General features: G+C 45.5%; 1 protein-coding gene across 3 annotated transcripts; it reads left to right on the top strand.

Moving 5' to 3' along the window:
* Positions 1–533: 533 nt before the first annotated feature.
* On the top strand, positions 534–18,548 carry card9 (caspase recruitment domain family, member 9). Of its 3 annotated transcripts, XM_049579766.1 has the most exons (16): positions 534–575; positions 2,288–2,408; positions 4,791–4,860; positions 5,079–5,216; positions 6,468–6,586; positions 6,686–6,892; positions 7,007–7,090; positions 7,385–7,657; positions 10,060–10,185; positions 10,313–10,501; positions 10,581–10,638; positions 10,728–10,858; positions 12,016–12,074; positions 12,178–12,938; positions 13,828–14,309; positions 14,434–18,548. In XM_049579766.1, the coding sequence occupies exons 2-14, from the start codon at positions 2,295–2,297 to the stop codon at positions 12,269–12,271; spliced, it is 1,662 nt and encodes a 553-aa protein (XP_049435723.1). In that variant the 5' UTR covers positions 534–575; positions 2,288–2,294; the 3' UTR covers positions 12,272–12,938; positions 13,828–14,309; positions 14,434–18,548. The 3 variants fall into 3 exon arrangements, with proteins under 3 accessions (XP_049435723.1, XP_049435720.1, XP_049435722.1); XM_049579763.1 differs by having other exon boundaries at positions 12,178–14,309; XM_049579765.1 differs by having other exon boundaries at positions 540–575; positions 2,295–2,408; positions 12,178–14,309.
* The last annotated feature ends 240 nt before the right edge of the window (positions 18,549–18,788 follow it).

Here is an 18,788-nt window from a genome sequence, read left to right as displayed (position 1 = left end):
AAACTCTGAAGTAAAAGTACAACAGTATCAGCATCAACATGTACTTGAAGTACCAAAAGTAAAAGTACAACAGTATCAGCATCAACATGTACTTGAAGTACCAAAAGTAAAAGTACAACAGTATCAGCATCAACATGTAGAAGTAATAAGAAACAATATCATATCAGAGCTGTACTCTGTTTTGCAGTAATTAAAGTATAAGTACCTCAGAATGTACTTCTCATCCGGTAAAGAGTGAATCAGCAGAATTACTGATGAGAGATATTGATTGCTGATCACTGATCAGTGGGTCCTGGATACCTGCTGCAGCTGTCAGTGTTTATGTAGATGAAGAATCTTCCAGATGTTGATATCCAGGATCAGCTGATCACCTGAATCATCTCACCTGTGGACAGGTAAACAGCATCACCTGCTTAGGTATGTTAATGAGCTGCAGCTGCAACCTGATTAGTGGATTCAGATCAGAGAGGGTGGAGCCAAAAACAGGAAGTGGCAGAAACCACTTCTTCCTCTGAAAACACAGAAGAATAGACGACAGACGGAGGGACAGACGGAGGGACAGACGGACGGTGAAGGTGTGTTCAAATTGTGTATTCAATGTGTAGTATTACTGTGTGCAGTGTGTGTACTGAGTATGTTGTAATTCTCAGTGTATGTTAGTGCTCTGTGTGTATTAATACTGGGTGTGTACTCAGGTGGAGACAGTATGTATTAGTACTCTGTGTGTATCAGTACTCAGTGTGTGTATCAGTACTCAGTGTGTGTATTAGTACTCAGTGTGTGTATCAGTACTCAGTGTGTGTGTATTAGTACTCAATGTGTGTGTATCAGTACTCAGTGTGTATCAGTACTCAGTGTGTGTATTAGTACTGTGTGTGTATCAGTACTCAGTGTGTGTATTAGTACTCAGTGTGTGTATCAGTACTCAGTGTGTGTGTATTAGTACTCAGTGTGTGTGTATCAGTACTCAGTGTGTATCAGTACTCAGTGTGTGTATCAGTACTCAGTGTGTATCAGTACTCAGTGTGTGTATTAGTACTGTGTGTGTATTAGTACTGTGTGTGTATCAGTACTCAGTGTGTGTATCAGTACTCAGTGTGTGTATTAGTACTCTGTGTGTGTATCAGTACTCAGTGTGTGTGTATCAGTACTCAGTGTGTGTATTAGTACTCAGTGTGTGTATCAGTACTCAGTGTGTGTATTAGTACTCAGTGTGTGTATCAGTACTCAGTGTGTGTATTAGTACTCTGTGTGTGTATCAGTACTCAGTGTGTGTGTATCAGTACTCAGTGTGTGTATTAGTACTCACTGTGTGTATTAGTACTCAGTGTGTGTATCAGTACTCAGTGTGTGTGTATCAGTACTCAGTGTGTGTATTAGTACTCAGTGTGTGTATTAGTACTCAGTGTGTGTATCAGTACTCAGTGTGTGTGCATTAGTACTCAGTGTGTGTATTAGTACTCAGTGTGTGCATCAGTACTCAGTGTGTGTATCAGTACTCAGTGTGTGTGCATTAGTACTCAGTGTGTGTATTAGTACTCAGTGTGTGTATCAGTACTCAGTGTGTGTGTATTAGTACTCAGTGTGTGTATTAGTACTCAGTGTGTGCATCAGTACTCAGTGTGTGTATCAGTACTCAGTGTGTGTGTATTAGTACTCACTGTGTGTATTAGTACTCAGTGTGTGCATCAGTACTCAGTGTGTGTATTAGTACTCTGTGTGTATTAGTACTCAGTGTGTGTATCAGTACTCAGTGTGTGTGTATCAGTACTCAGTGTGTGTATTAGTACTCAGTGTGTGTATTAGTACTCACTGTGTGTGTATTAGTACTCACTGTGTGTATTAGTACTCAGTGTGTGTATCAGTACTCAGTGTGTGTATTAGTACTCTGTGTGTATTAGTACTCAGTGTGTGTATCAGTACTCAGTGTGTGTGTATCAGTACTCAGTGTGTGTATTAGTACTCAGTGTGTGTATTAGTACTCACTGTGTGTGTATTAGTACTCAGTGTGTGCATCAGTACTCAGTGTGTGTATCAGTACTCAGTGTGTGTGCATTAGTACTCAGTGTGTGTATTAGTACTCAGTGTGTGTATTAGTACTCAGTGTATGTATCAGTACTCAGTGTGTGTATTAGTACTCAGTGTGTGTATCAGTACTCAGTGTGTGTATTAGTACTCAGTGTGTGTATCAGTACTCAGTGTGTGTATTAGTACTCAGTGTGTGTATCAGTACTCAGTGTGTGTATTAGTACTCAGTGTGTGTATCAGTACTCAGTGTGTGTATTAGTACACAGATGGAGGAGGTGTGTGAAGACGACCTCTGCTGGCTGCAGTTGGATGATTTCAGGATGCTCCTCATTAAAACCATCGACCCTTCAAGGATCACTCCTTACCTCCGACAGTGTCAGGTATTGCTCCTCCTGCTCTCCCTCCTCCTGCTCTCCCTCCTCCTGTTGCTCTCCCTCCTCCTCCTCCTCTCCCTCCTCCTCCTCCTCTCCCTCCTCCTCCTCTTGCTCTCCCTCCTCCTCCTCCTCTCCCTCCTCCTGTTGCTCTCCCTCCTCCTCCTCCTCTCCCTCCTCCTCTCCCTCCTCCTCCTCCTCCTCTCCCTCCTCCTGTTGCTCTCCCTCCTCCTCCTCCTCTCCCTCCTCCTCCTGCTCTCCCTCCTCCTCCTCCTCTCCCTCCTCCTCCTGCTCTCCCTCCTCCTTCTCTCCCTCCTCCTGTTGCTCTCCCTCCTCCTCTCCCTCCTCCTGCTCTCCCTCCTCCTCCTCTCCCTCCTCCTCCTGCTCTCCCTCCTCCTCTCCCTCCTCCTGCTCTCCCTCCTCCTCCTGCTCTCCCTCCTCCTCTCCCTCCTCCTTCTCTCCCTCCTCCTCCTCCTCCTCTCCCTCCTCCTCCTCTCCCTCCTCTTCCTGCTCTCCCTCCTCCTCCTCCTCTCCCTCCTCCTGCTCTCCCTCCTCCTCCTCTCCTTCCTCCTGCTGCTCTCCCTCCTCCTGCTGCTCTCCCTCCTGCTCTCCCTCCTCCTCTCCCTCCTCCTCCTCTCCCTCCTCCTCTCCCTCCTCTTCCTGCTCTCCCTCCTCCTCCTCCTCCTCTCCCTCCTCCTCCTCTCCCTCCTCCTCCTGCTCTCCCTCCTCCTCCTCCTCTCCCTCCTCCTCCTCCTCTCCCTCCTCCTCCTCCTCTCCCTCCTCCTGCTCTCCCTCCTCCTCCTCTCCTTCCTCCTGCTGCTCTCCCTCCTCCTGCTGCTCTCCCTCCTCCTGCTCTCTCTCCTGCTCTCCCTCTTGCTCTCCCTCCTCCTCCTGCTCTCCCTCCTCCTCTCCCTCCTCCTTCTCTCCCTCCTCCTCCTCCTCTCCCTCCTCCTCCTCCTCCTCCCCCTCCTCCTCCTCCTCCTCTCCCCCTCCTCCCCCTCCTCCCCCTCCCCCTGCTCCTCCTCTCCCTCCTCCTCCTCTTGCTCTCCCTCCTCCTGCTCTCCCTCCTCCTTCTCTCCCTCCTCCTGCTCTCCCTCCTCCTGCTCTCCCTCCTCCTCTCTCTCCTCCTTCTCTCCCTCCTCCTGCTGCTCTCCCTCCTCCTGCTCTCCCTCCTCCTTCTCTCCCTCCTCCTCTCCCTCCTCCTGCTCTCCCTCCTGCTCTCCCTCCTCCTCTCCCTCCTGCTGCTCTCCCTCCTCCTGCTCTCCCTCTTGCTCTCCCTCCTCCTCCTCTCCCTCCTCCTCCTGCTCTCCCTCCTCCTCTCCCTCCTCCTTCTCTCCCTCCTCCCGCTGCTCTCCCTCCTCCTGCTCTCCCTCCTCCTGTTGCTCTCCCTCCTGCTCTCCCTCCTCCTCTCCCTCCTGCTGCTCTCCCTCCTCCTGCTCTCCCTCTTGCTCTCCCTCCTCCTCCTCTCCCTCCTCCTCCTGCTCTCCCTCCTCCTCTCCCTCCTCCTTCTCTCCCTCCTCCCGCTGCTCTCCCTCCTCCTGCTCTCCCTCCTCCTCCTGCTCTCCCTCCTCCTGCTCTCCCTCCTCCTCTCCCTCCTCCTTCTCTCCCTCCTCCTCCTCTCCCTCCTCCTCCTCTTGCTCTCCCTCCTCCTGCTCTCCCTCCTCCTTCTCTCCCTCCTCCTGCTCTCCCTCCTCCTGCTCTCCCTCCTCCTCTCTCTCCTCCTTCTCTCCCTCCTCCTGCTGCTCTCCCTCCTCCTGCTCTCCCTCCTCCTTCTCTCCCTCCTCCTGTTGCTCTCCCTCCTCCTCTCCCTCCTCCTGCTCTCCCTCCTCCTGCTCTCCCTCCTGCTGCTCTCCCTCCTCCTGCTCTCCCTCTTGCTCTCCCTCCTCCTCCTCCTCTCCCTCCTCCTCCTGCTCTCCCTCCTCCTCTCCCTCCTCCTTCTCTCCCTCCTCCCGCTGCTCTCCCTCCTCCTGCTCTCCCTCCTCCTGTTGCTCTCCCTCTTGCTCTCCCTCCTCCTCTCCCTCCTGCTGCTCTCCCTCCTCCTGCTCTCCCTCTTGCTCTCCCTCCTCCTCCTCTCCCTCCTCCTCCTGCTCTCCCTCCTCCTCTCCCTCCTCCTGCTCTCCCTCCTCCTGTTGCTCTCCCTCCTCCTTCTCTCCCTCCTCCTCCTGCTCTCCCTCCTCCTCTCCCTCCTCCTTCTCTCCCTCCTCCTCTCCCTCCTCCTCCTCTCCCTCCTCCTCTCCCTCCTCCTTCTCTCCCTCCTCCTCTCCCTCCTCCTTCTCTCCCTCCTCCTGTTGCTCTCCCTCCTCCTCTCCCTCCTCCTGTTGCTCTCCCTCCTCCTTCTCTCCCTCCTCCTCTTCCTCTTCATCCTCAGGTGTTGATTGGTTGTCCTGTCAGGTGCTTAGTGCGGAGGATGAGGAGCAGCTCTTCAACGACCCCGCCCTCGTCGTCAGGAGGAGAAAAGTCGGTAAGAAAAACGTCTCCATGGAAACCGATTTATTATGTGCCACTGACAGCCAATCACACGGCTCGTATCAGTGATGTCACACAGATCAACTCGTGTCTGAGCCTGAACGCAGCCTGAGATCAGGTCCGAGTCAGTCAGGTCATGTTCTAGTCTCCCATGTTGTGTCTGTCACTGGGTCTCTGTGTCTGACTGACGCAGCTGACCTTTGACCTTCACAGGAGCCCTGCTGGACATCCTGCAGAGGACGGGGGTCAAAGGTCACACGGCTTTCCTGGAGAGTCTGGAGCTGGATTATCCTCAGCTGTACAGCCGCATCACCGGGAAGGAGCCCAACAAGACCTTCAGCATCCTCATCGGTCTGTTTACTTGTTTACCTGTGTTTACGTGTTTACCTGTGTGTTTACTTGTTTACCTGTGTGTTTACTTGTTTACCTGTGTTTACGTGTTTACCTGTGTGTTTACGTGTTTACCTGTGTGTTTACGTGTTTACCTGTGTTTACGTGTTTACCTGTATGTTTACTTGTTTACCTCTGTTTACTTGTTTACCTGTGTGTTTACTTGTTTACCTGTGTGTTTATTTGTGTGTTTACTTGTTTACCTCTGTGTTTATTTGTTTACCTGTGTTTACTTGTTTACCTGTGTTTACCTGCGTGTTTACTTGTTTACCTGTGTTTACTTGTTTACCTGTGTTTACTTGTTTACCTGTGTGTTTACTTGTTTACCTGTGTTTACTTGTTTACCTGTGTGTTTACTTGTTTACCTCTGTGTTTATTTGTTTACCTGTGTGTTTACTTGTTTACCTGTGTGTTTACTTGTTTACCTGTGTTTACTTGTTTACCTGTGTGTTTACTTGTTTACCTCTGTGTTTATTTGTTTACCTGTGTGTTTACTTGTTTACCTGTGTTTACTTGTTTACCTGCGTGTTTACTTGTTTACCTGTGTTTACTTGTTTACCTGTGTGTTTACTTGTTTACCTGTGTGTTTACTTGTTTACCTCTGTGTTTATTTGTTTACCTGTGTGTTTACTTGTTTACCTGTGTTTACTTGTTTACCTGTGTGTTTACCTGTGTGTTTACCTGCGTGTTTACTTGTTTACCTGTGTTTATTTGTTTACCTGTGTTTACTTGTTTACCTGTGTGTTTACCTGTGTGTTTACTTGTTTACTTCTGTGTTTATTTGTTTACCTGTGTTTACTTGTTTACTTCTGTGTTTATTTGTTTACCTGTGTTTATTTGTTTACCTGTGTTTACTTGTTTACCTGTGTGTTTACCTGTGTTTACTTGTTTACCTGTGTTTACCTGCGTGTTTACTTGTTTACCTGTGTTTACTTGTTTACCTGTGTGTTTACTTGTTTACCTCTGTGTTTATTTGTTTACCTGTGTGTTTACTTGTTTACCTGTGTTTACTTGTTTACCTGCGTGTTTACTTGTTTACCTGTGTTTACTTGTTTACTTCTGTGTTTATTTGTTTACCTGTGTTTACTTGTTTACATGTGTGTTTACTTTGTTTACCTGTGTGTTTACCTGTGTGTTTACTTGTTTACATGTGTGTTTACTTGTTTACCTGTGTGTTTACCTGTGTGTGTGTTGTGTAACGTGTTTCTCCAGACACGGCAGGTGAGTCCGGTCTGACTCAGTTCTTGATGTCGGAGCTGAGCCGCCTGCAGAGGGCGCTGCAGGACGAGAGGAGGCGTCGGCAGCAGGCGTGCTCCGTCGCTAAGGAACAGGTGGGTGGTTACTAAGGAAACGTCAGAGACGTACATGTTGTCAGTCTGTGCTGGTTTTAACCCATGTATTTGGCGTGTTGCTGGCGGTGGGTGTGTCAGGAGGTGTGGTCTCGGCAGCAGCAGTTGAGGGACCGTGAGATGAGGAAGTTGACTGAGCGCGTGCAGAAGATCCGGGAGGAGCGTGAGCGTCTGAGCGACGAGGTCAAACAGCTGCGAGATCACAACTACAGTCTGATGGCCGACATCAACGCGCTGAACCAGGAGAAGAGCAACGCCCTGCTCGCCAACAGGGACCTGCAGATAGAGGTCAGCTGACACATGACCTCTGAGACCTGACCCGTTGACCCCTGTCCTTCTGGTTGACCTCTAACCTCTAATCTGTGTGCGTGTGTGTGTGTGTGTGTGTGTGTGTGTGTGCAGGTGGAGCGTCTGAAGCACACGGTGCTGCGAGCTGAGAGTCAGACTCGTCTGCTGAGACGGCGAACACTGAGGCCGCTGCAGGAGGTAGCCACGCCCCCTCACATGTCACATGATCACCTGTGGCCCACTAACACTGTCTCACACTCAGAGGGTGGGGGGGCAGAGCCAACATGGCCGCTCCTCTTTTATTTGCAATGATCATAGACCCTCTGATTGTCAGAGTGTCGACACCTGGAGCAGGTGGAGGTGTGGGCGGAGCTTTAGATCGGGCCAATCACAGTGTTTAGATTCAGTTCAGTTAGTTTTATTGACAAGAACAAAGACATGTAATCACCATCGTATATGATCATCATGCTGACATTAGCCTGTGTGTCTCAGAGCAGGAGTCTGGCTCTGCCCTCCGAGACCTTCTTCCACCCCAACAGACTGGAGGAGCTGAAGGAGAAGGAGGAGAAACAGGAGGAGAAGAAGGAGGAGAAACAGGAGGAGAAGAAGGAGGAGAAACAAGAGGAGAAGAAGGAGGAGAAACAAGAGAAGAAGAAGGAGGAGAAGCAGCAGAAGGAGAGTCCAGCTCCTCCTCAGATGAACCTCCTGGCTTCAATGTTAAGACTGAGGAGAGACCTGCACCGAGCCGAGGAGCAGAGAGCCAGGGTGAGGAGGAGGAGGAGGAGGAGGAGGAGGAGGAGGAGGAGGAGGTGATGAATTAAAGTGACTCGTTAATGAAACTAAAACATGTCGAATCAGACAAAAACATCTGTTGTGTTTCACAGTAAAATCAGCAGAATAAAAGCTGCCGTCGTTCGGTTCTACAAACCACAGATATGTTACGTTTGCCCGTCACTCAGATACATTTACACTTTGTTTTTATAACACTGTGGTTACCGTGGTTACCATGGTCACATTCAGGCACAGAAACACCTGGTCAAAGTTCAGAAAAGTTTGGGATTAAATACTCAGTTATCTTTGCTGTAAACGCAGCGACAGGTTGCTGAAAGTCACGTTTGATCTCTGAAACACCACCTGTTGTGTTGTTCGGTCTCTGTGGTCGGCAGCTCGGCAGGCGTCTCTCCACCACCACCGTCCACCTCCTGATGACACAGTCCCAACAGATGAACTCGTCATATACAGACACTTTGTCTGTGGATCTCAGCGTCAGTCTCTGACATAGGCTCCTCCTGCGGCTGGACGAGGCACACTGAGTGGCGGCACGATCTAAACAGGGAGGAAGTCCCCACAGGACGGGCAGTGGTGGAGGTGAACAGGTCAAACAAACTCCAGACCTCCACCTGAGAGCTCGCCGTTCATGTTCAAGTAAAACTTAATGTCATATAGTGTATAATGACGTAGTGTATCAGTGTAACGAGTGGACGGAGGCGTGGACAGATGATGACTCAGATATTGTTTCCCAGCTTTCATTTTGTCCAGAAGAGACAGTATGGGACATTATTTGTCTTCTGAACTCCTGTTTCTGCAGCTCTGCTCCTCAACACACAGTAACAGTGTTTTACAGCAGAGACTGGAGGTTAAAAGCTGCAGCACTACGTCAGTCACATGACACGAGGCGGCTCGCTGTGAAACACACGGCGGTAAGAAGTTCAAAGAAAAACGTCCACAAAACTCTTATCAGCGGTCAGAAAAACACAAACAGCTGCTGGCGTGACAGAAACAACACGCAGCAATGATTAAAACACAAACCGCTTCATTCAATGTAAAATAGCACTGTGAGAGACAGATGGAGCTACAGGAACTCAGGAGGGACAGAAGAGGTGATGTGCAGCAGGTTAATTTACACAGGAAACATTACAAATAACACAGAGATCAAACTACAAACACTCAACAGAAACTTTAAATGATAAAGCAACAGGAATGAATGAAGTGCACTTATAACTCTGTTACATTAGCATGTTACGCTAGTGACGTATGTCACCTGAGATTACGTTACGTCAGTTGCAACCTATGATGTTTTATCTAAACCTGACCACGAGCTTTTGTCGCCTGAACTTCAGGAAATGAACCTAAAAACAAAGTGTTTTACTGACGCTGTAAGTTTATTTTGAAAAACACTGTCTGTAACGAGCAGAAACATTTCCTGCAAAAATTGAAGTTTATTTTGAAAAGATACATCACATGTAACATGCGTAACTTGACGCAGCATCCAAAACAGGAAGTTACCTCACATGTAGGTCCATGATGGGATTTGACAGGTTGAGATGAGTCGACTCGTACACTACGTCACCTAAAGTCCAGTTCAGACCAAAGATTCACGATGAGACAAGTTGAAACAAACAACTAACTACTGTCAAGGCTCCCTTCTGCAAAGTTGTAAAAAGCTGCTGGTCGACAGGAAGTGACCACCATGAGACGGCGTATCATCTCTAGTCAACAACTCTCTGTGCTTCTGATCTGTAACGTCGACAGGAAGTGACCGCCATGAGACGGCGTATCATCTCTAGTCAACGACTCTCTGTACTTCGTTCTGATTTGCAGCTTTTCAGACTTATTTTGTGGCTGAATATAATTTGTAGCTTCTTAAAATCTGAATGAGGATAGTGATAGTGAGATACTGGCTACAGTGATGAAACAAAACCAGCATCAGATGGACTGTATTCATAATCAATACGCCACAATAATATAAATAACCAGCGCCAGTTCATCAGTCAGTGAGAATGTGTGTGTGGGCGGGGCATAAGCACATACAGCCAGCAGCAGCAGCGACCCACCGTCTGACACCGGCACACCGTGAGGACAGAAACAGAGGAGCACCTGCTGCAGCAAGCCAACACACCGTCTGTGGTCATTTTGACTTGACCAGCTGACTTCACTACAAGCTGATTGGCTGTTGAAACAGGTGACGTGCTTTAAAACCAGCTGAGTGTCAGGTGACACCATCAGCCGGCTTGAGTCCAGCTCAGACGGGCCAGTTCACACCGCTGACACTTTTCTCTGAGAAGTTGTAAAACAGTTTCGTCTCGTCAACAATCTTTGGTCTGAACTGGACTCTAGAAACATCGATGTGATTCATAGCGAACAAATGTGACTTCTGTTTGTTTCAGAGTCAGGAGGAGAAGGAGGAGCTGGAGCTGCTGTCCACTCAGTTGAAAGGAGACGCCAAGATGTATCGCCAGCGAAACAAACAAACCCTTAGACAGCTGGAGGAGGTGATCAGGGAGAGGGACAAGGTGAGGAGGAGAAGGAGAGGAGAGGAAGGAGAGAGGGAAGAGAGGAGGATGATGTTCTCGAATAAATTACTATCAGTGATGATGATGATGATGATGATGATTTCAAGAGCGTGTCATGGTCCTCCAGGCGTTGGCATCACGGGCGGAGCATCAGGAGGAGGTGAGGCAGCTCTTGCAGGAGAAGGATCAGTACAGGGAGCAGGTCAGACAGCTCACTGAGCAATCTGATAGGCTGGAGCTCCTCCTGCTGAGGTCACAAGGGGAGGAGCTACAGCTGAGGACACGCCTCCGCAGACTCACCTGCAACACTCACCAGGTGAGGAGAAGGAAGGGGAGCTGATGAAGGTGATGATGATGAGGTGATGATGTAATGATGAAGGTTCTCTGTCTGTCAGTGTGAGAGGAGTGTGAGCAGCGATGAAGAGGAGGAGCCGACAGAGAAGGATACCAAAGGTGAGAGTCATGTGACCTGGTGTCATGTTATATTGAGTCATGTGACTTGCTGTCATGTTATATTGAGTCATGTGACCTGGTGGTATCAGGGAGCAGTGAGGAGGTGCGCAGTGGGACATCAGGGGAAAATGAGGAGGTGGCAGCGCTGCAGCAGCAGCAGGACTCTCCTGTAGGAGGAGCCACAGAGTCTGAGCAGAAGCCCTGCACTGCTGCATCATGGGTAAGTTACCTGAGGCATCTCTGATGCTCTCTGAGCTTCCTGTAACACCTGTGAACTCAGTAATGATTAGCATCAGGGCTAACACCTGTTAGCATCTGTTCTGGTTTATGTGTGTTGAGGGGACTTTGACTCTGTAGGAGCAGAGGAGGGACCGTCCGTAAAGATTCACATATCACACATACTTCATCTAATTAATGACCTGCTCTGTGATTAATTCATCTAAATTAATCATTAATTTTTGCTGTTAAAGAGTTTAAAGTGTCAGCAGTGATGAATGTTGTTAGATGTGTTGTAGTGAAGCTGCTGGACGTTGGACACAGGTGTCCCCCTGTCCTCTACCACCCAAACTGTCTGCAGTGAGTGAGTCGGTCACAGGTAGACTGACTCAGTCTGAACACCTGCTCGAGGCTAACTGTTAGCGTTAGCATCAGAGGCTGTGTTTGCTCAGACCTCTTTGTGTTGAGTTGATATTTCAGACTGAAGTTCTCTGATGGTTCAAACAGAACCTTCAGACAACGCTTCTCCTATCAACAGTTCCATCTGGGTGTTCTTTTAAATGTAAATGTCACGTTCACGGGTTCACAGGGCCGAACAGCGTCGTCTCGTCTGCTTCCATCATGTGACAAACACGCCGTTGTCGTTAGTGACGCACCAGGTCAAAGGGCACCACGGGATGAAGTTAATCAGTGCTAATGTTACAGCATTAATATTTATGATGTGCATATGTACATACATACATATATATATATATATACATATATATATATATATACATATATATATACATATATATATATATGTATATATATATATTCTAATCTCTGAACTCAACAGGCCTGTATTTGAGACAGATCTTTAATTCCTTTCACACAACATGTTGCTCAGCAAAGATCAGGAGATACAGTCACACTGTTGATTTAAAACCAGTCTGAATATTTCTGTATAAAAATTAGGCTTCAGATAATAAATCGGTCACGAATCATTGATTTGATCGAACTCTGTCAGACAGAGCATCAGAGACACAACCCCACTTTATCCTGTTAAAACACTTCTGATAGAGACAGGCCTTTATTTGTCTAAATGTGTATCCACACTAGGCTGAACTGAACAATGAAATGTCTCTGTGTCTGTCTGTCTCTCTGTCTCTCTGTCTCCAGGACGAGGAGACAGACGGCTGTCAGATGCCCAGAAGTCGACCAAACTTCTTCTATCGCAGGTTGAGCTCAGACACATTAAAACTGGATATAAAATATTTCTTCATTTGTCCGTCTGTCCATCCGTCCATCTCTCTGAGCTTGTTCTTGTTTCCATGACAACAGGAAGCGAGCCCTCAGGTCGAAGCTCACCTCTAAGGAGTACCCAGCTGGTAACCTTGACGACAGCAGCGTCAGTGACATCACAGACTCTGACTGAAAACAGAGAGTCTCAGAAACACTTTTTATTTCTGCTGTTTGACTTTAGAAATATTTGTTTGGTTTATTTCAGTCTGATTCTGTGTTTTTACTTTTCATCAGTGTGTCTGTGTAACAGTGACATCAGCTGTCACATCAAACTTCAATATTTGTTCTTTAACATCGAGCTCAAGTTTCTGACAGGGAAAGACAAAACAGATGAAAAGTTTCTACATATTATTATTATTATTTTATTTTATTTTATTTTTTAAATGCTCCTGGTTGAATCATCAGTGATTTACTGTCATATTTTTGACTTAGTAAAAATTTTGATTTATTTGATAATTTTGATCATTTAAGGAAAAAAAATCTAAATTTTAACAAGAAGTATTTTCATAGTTAGTCATTCATAACATTTAATCAGTGTTTGATTCTGTTGAACTGAATCAGAGGACGTCACAGCACGACCAAGATGTTTCTCTTTTATTAAAAATATTACATGAAGATTTATCTGAGCAGCACTTAGAAAAACAATGACATGAAAACAAGAAACAAAAATAAAACAAAGCTTTTGTTTTTTTTGTCTTTGAATATTCGTGTTTTGACTTCCGCTTCGCCCCCTTCCTGATGGCTGCTCGAGCTGCCAACCTCGCGGACTATAAACCGCCAGGACACTAATGTAATCCTAGGTATTCTTCTTCTTCTTCTTCTTCTTCTTCTTCTTTTTTCTTCTTCCAAGGAAATCGTACTTCCCATGGGTGAAAACTCACCAAACTTTGCACAAAGGTCCAGTCTCATGCCAGATATCCTCAGCTGTAAACTCAAGCCAATAGTCCTGATGGTGGCGCTACAGCAAGCGTCTAAAGTTCAAAACTTTCCTACACAACAGTGAACGGCTTACTCAATTTGTGAAGCCACTGTTGAGTTGCTACTTGCCAATTAGCTCAGAGTGGTAGATGACCGTCTTAGGCTCCAGAGGTTGCAGGTTTGAGCCTTAACTGGTGCAGAATCCACATTGTAATGTTAACATCTTCTTGTGCTCCAGCTTATTGCTGAAAATTGCCTGAGCGTGACTGATCACTGTGCAGCATCTTCAAGTCTTTTTTCTGCTAGAAAATCTGCCTTCTCATGCTTGAAAATAAACCAAACTTTGCACAAAGATCCAGTGTCAATACTTCAGTGTGAAACCATCCGAGGCTTCTCACTTTGCACATAGCTCAACTAGTTAAACATCAGTTTTTCACTTATGAAGCAAATCAATCATTGTTACAAATAAATTACCAACATCTCCATGCTGTCTAGATGCAGTATGTGTATTTTCAGATTTTTGTTTCAATAACTGAATTTTTTTCAGTGGTTTGAAATCTGCTTTTCTATGCATGGACAGCTGCTAAACCTGCACGTCTGGCTTAGTCAGTTTGTGAAGCCACACATGAATTGTCTCTGACTAATTAGCTCAGTGAGATAGAAATTGATTCTTAGTCTCAGAGGTTGTGAGTTCAAGCCTCAGCTGATGCAAAAGGCAGATTGTGTTGCTAAATTCCTAAATGTCTTCCAATTCTTCTGCTTGTTGCTCAGAATTGCCTAAAAATGCCCGGACCCGACCCATCGCTGCGCAGCAGCTACAATTAACGGTGGTTTCTGAAAAAGAACAGAAGGACAGTTTGCCTATACTGACACAGCACTAAAAATGAACCAAAGAAGTCGCAACAAGAACGAGAGTGCAACTGCAGTGGAAGCTAGCTTGACCGCCGCTAACAAGAAAACAGGTGCTGCCAGCGACATGATGGCCGAAGTCCTGGCTGAGATGAAAGGAATGTGAAAGGACCTGACGGAATGCTTAGACAAAATTGAAGACTCACTAAAAGGGGTGAAGGAGCAAATACGAGGCTCTGAAAACAGACTGGACGAGGCCGAGCAAAGAGTGAGCAACATGGAGGATAACGGTGCGCGAGCGAGGCTGCTGGCCTATATGATATGGAAACAACGCTGTTTAGAGGCGCACTGACCGCTTGAGGAGGTCAAACCTACGGATTTACGGAGTGAAAGAAGGCACTGAGGTTGGTGAGAATATGCTCGGCTTCACAGCAAGATTACTGAAAGTAGCACTCAAGTTTATTTCCTTTATTAATCCCCCTGAGGGGAAATTCAATGTTTTCACTCTTGCTTGTCAATTACACACAGGTCCGAAAGACACACACATGCACAAACAGGACCTATACATGCACAAAGTGGAGAGATGTCAGAGTGAGGGGGCTGCCCTTTGGTCAGATCATCTCCAGCCACCAGTCCACGCTCCATATTTTGGTCCGGACGGGGACTCGATCAGGCGACTCTCCGGTTCCCAACGCAAGTCCCTATGGACTGAGCTACTGCCGCCCTGAAACTACAGCTCACGCACATTGGTGAGAGATATTGAATCGCTCTCTAACTGTAGCGGAGGTGCGGAGATGAGAAGAGCATCAGACATAAAGTAAGTTCATGTGTAACGTAAAAGTGGGGGCATGGAACCTATTACAATGACACTGTTTTACAAACTTCTATATCATGGCACTTAGTGAAACCACCGAAGCATATGGTAATGAAAGAATGGGTGGTCCGGGGATATTTAAGGGGAATCAAACGCAAGGAATTCTCATTAACATCTTAAGAAAGTTGCGTGACTGTCTTAACACCGGACAGTCTCAGGCCCAGACATCTAGATGTTCTGGACACTCCTTTATTCTGTCACCACTCTGAGTATCTGTACGAGTGATAACAGCCCACATGTAGTAACTTTGGGTGGCTGGCAGAGTAGGCTCACTGGACAGTGGGACACTAAGATGGAAGTTACTGTATTCCTTTTCATAGCTATGTACATAGTTCTGTTCTCTTATTATTGTTACATGTTTCATACACACCATAGGAAAAGATGTTTACTAATGGCAGCCGCGGTGCTCCCGGTCACAATATTTTGTCTGAAAAGCGTAAAAAGGCACATGACATACTCAGTCCTACAGATGGTAGTAAAGCCCCACTGTTGGGCATTGACACCAGCTGTCCAAGATGTTGGGCTGTAGGGTGGTTACATATAATGCGAAGGGGTTTGCACAGCCCCCAAAGAAGAAGGAAAATATTGCATCAGCTGAAACAGATGAATTGTAGTATCGCTTACCTTCAAGAAACACACTTGTCTGATGCTGAACACAAGAAATTAAATAAATCATGGGCCTCACAGGTTTTTTACTCCTCTCATAAATCTGGTCGCAGAAGGGGTGTAGCAACTTTGACACATAGATCAGTACAATTCTGTATTGACTCTTCATTTCAAGACAAAGAGGGACGTTATTTTTTGATTAATGGTACGATAAATGGAGTCTGGGTGTCAATGTTAAATGTCTGTGCTCCAAATGACAATAGCCCACAATTTATGAAAAACATATTTGACTTAGTACTTGACAAGGTCCAAGGCATGTTACTAGCTGGAGGAGATTTCCATTGTGTGCTAAATCCATTTCCACTTCTGGTATATAGAGATTAAATACCTCCCTGTTGGGGATATCGGCATTTCAGGCTTCTCTAAGAGACGAGTTTACCTCTTATCTGAAATGTAATGATAAAGACGATGTGTCCCCGATCATACTCTGGTTAGCAGCTGTGTTACGGAGAAAGATAATCCAATTAGTTTCAACTTTTAAAAAGGCTAGGACAGCTAAACGTATAGAACTGGAAAATAAGGTAGATGACCTTGAAAAACAACATCAAGAAAATACGTCGGCTGAAAATCTGAATAAATTGAAAAAGGCGATTAAAAACCTTAGAAACAACAAGAGCCCGGTACAGATGGATTCACCAATGAATTTTATAAGAACTACATAGATCTCATCAGCCTAATCTTGGAGAGAGTATACTCCAGTGCTCTTGAGAAAGGAGAGCTGCCGTTGACCTGGAAGGAGGCGATCATTTCGGTGACACCCAATCTCACAGACTGTGCCTCTTACAGGCTGATTGCACTCTTAAATACAGACTGTAAATTGCTGACGTCTATACTAGCTAAACGAGTTGAATCGGTCATCACTACTGTAATACACCCAGACCAGACGGGCTTTATAGTCGGCCAGCATTTGCCAGATAACATTCGCAGACTACTTAATGTTATGGAGCATAGTAATATCTGTCCAGTCCCCTGCATGGTATTAGCGGTTGACGCTGAAAAAGCATTTGACCGCGTATCCTGGCTGTTTTTACTTAAAACCTTGAATAAATTCAGATTTGGCCCAAACATTATTAGATGGATCCAGCTGCTATTTACTGCTCCTCAGAGTATGGTCAGAGTCAACGGACATATATCTCAAGCTTTCGAACTAGGCAGAGGGACACGCCAGGGGTGTCCACTGTCACCACTCCTTTTTGCATCAAGCATTGAGCCACTGGCACAGATGATACAAGAGGATGCAAATATTAAAGGTATAGAAAGTGGCAACGAAATTCATAAAATCTCGCTCCATGCAGATGACGTTATAGTTTATTTATCAGACCCCCTAAATTCAGTTCCAAAGCTGATGGACTGCTTTGCCAAATTTGGAGCCCTCTCAGGATATAAAGTCAGTGTTAATAAAACAGAAGCCTTGGCCTTGAACTCGCTTATTACACACCAGATGAGAGCAGCATTCATGTTCAAGTGGCCAAAGGATGGCATTTCCTACCTGGGAACCACTATAACACAAAATCTGGATTAGTTATATAAGCCGAGCTACAATAAATTAATTGACAATATATGTGCTGATCTTAATAGATGGGCTGTGCTGCTCCTCACTGTCTCAGGTAGAATAGAGAGTATTAGGATGAATGTGCTACCTAAGTTGTTATTTCTTTTCCAAACGCTGCCCCTCACACCACCAAAAAACATGTTTACAATTTTAGACCGCCTCATCTCCAGATTTATCTGGCAGGGAAGGCGTCCTCGTGTCAGATACAAAACTCTGCAGTTCTCTAAACAACATGGAGGGTGGGGACTCCCCCACCTTAGACATTACTCAGTCAGCTAAGGGCTTTGACAATTTGGATTTTAGACAAGAGAGACACAAGGTGGTTGGAAATTGAGAAGTCACTCTGTACTCTAATGCCTTTATCAAATGTTCCGTTCACTGAAAATGAAGCCCTAGAAGAGACCCTGGGTAGATGGTCCAAAACTACACTGGCAGCATGGAGAGAGGTGCAGAGGACTTTTGGCCTCCCTGGTGATGTGTCACTTTTGTCAGGTGTTGCTCATCTAAAAGGTTTTATACCCCTAAAATTGGACGCAGGATACAAAAGACAGAGACATCTAAATCTTGACTTCATCCACCGGTTCATTGAGGATCAGGAATTGAAAACATTCGAACAGCTGATTAATGAATTCGACCTGCCATGATCGGATTTTTATAGACATCTTCAGATAAGAAGTTATTTGCTTAAACACCAGACTGGAACCACATTAAAAAATCTGACTCATCTACTGAGCAATACCTGACAAAGATTCAAAACAAAGAGCACATAAGGAGACCAACATCTAGTGTATACAAAGGTCAAAGGTTTTTTATTTGTCATCTCTTAGTACGGAGTACAAAAGAAATGAAATAGTGTACTCCTAGGTGAAAGAATATTATCAAACATGAAACAAGAAAACACCCTACATATCAAACAAAAATGGAAGCAGAGCTCAAACTAGAAATAAGCGAGGAGGTCTGGGATAGTATCGCATCAGACATGCACAAAGTCACTAATGCAAATCTATGGAGAGAGTTCCAGTGGTGAATAGTCCATAGTCCATCCAGCTTGGTTTGAAGTGGTGGGGGAGGAATGGAGATAGGCAAGTGTGGAAAACTTACATTTTACCAGTTTTCACATCAGGTGACTTACTGGTGATGAGATGGGGATCCACGGCTGCTGTTGTCCTGTTAATTTTGGTGAGTCTGTCACCTTTTTATAGCCTGCTGGGCTTGTTCATTTTTCAGTCCTATTTGGTATTGGGCAGCTAATGGTCTTATAAACACTGGTCCAGGATAATGTTGTTTCACAGAAGGGTTAGGTTGATCAGAGGGCCAGCGATTGTGAGAGGAAAATGTGCTTACACTTAGATGTGTGTTTGAATGAATGGGCAGATAAAAGTTGTCTGGAAAGTGGTACACAAACTGGCTGTTAAAGAAAATGAATGGTTTATTTTATATTTTATTATTATTATTATCATTTCCTTTTTTGTAGAATTTAGAAGAAAAGAAGAATATGTAACACCTGGAACATGTGCGATGTATATTTCACAATGTTGCTCAATAAACATAAAGTTGGGAAAAAAAGTGTTTGTTTTTTCCTTTTTTTAAAATATTTTTGTGAGTTTTTTTCCACTTACATTTTTTTTGCAGATTTTGGCTTTTTGGGGTGTTTGTTATGTTTTGGTTTTGTTTTGTTTTATACATTTTTGGTGATTTTTTTTTTTCCACAGAATTTTTTGCTCTGTAAAACTTTGTGCAGATTTTGACACATTATCTGTAAAAATCTGTCGTTTTCTTTTCTTTAAAATA

The sequence above is a fragment of the Epinephelus fuscoguttatus genome, linkage group LG6 (genome assembly GCF_011397635.1).
Source record: "Epinephelus fuscoguttatus linkage group LG6, E.fuscoguttatus.final_Chr_v1".
Taxonomy (NCBI): Eukaryota; Metazoa; Chordata; class Actinopteri; order Perciformes; family Serranidae; genus Epinephelus; species Epinephelus fuscoguttatus.
Note: the sequence above shows the minus strand (reverse complement) of the source record. Positions and strands in the feature narration are given on the sequence as shown.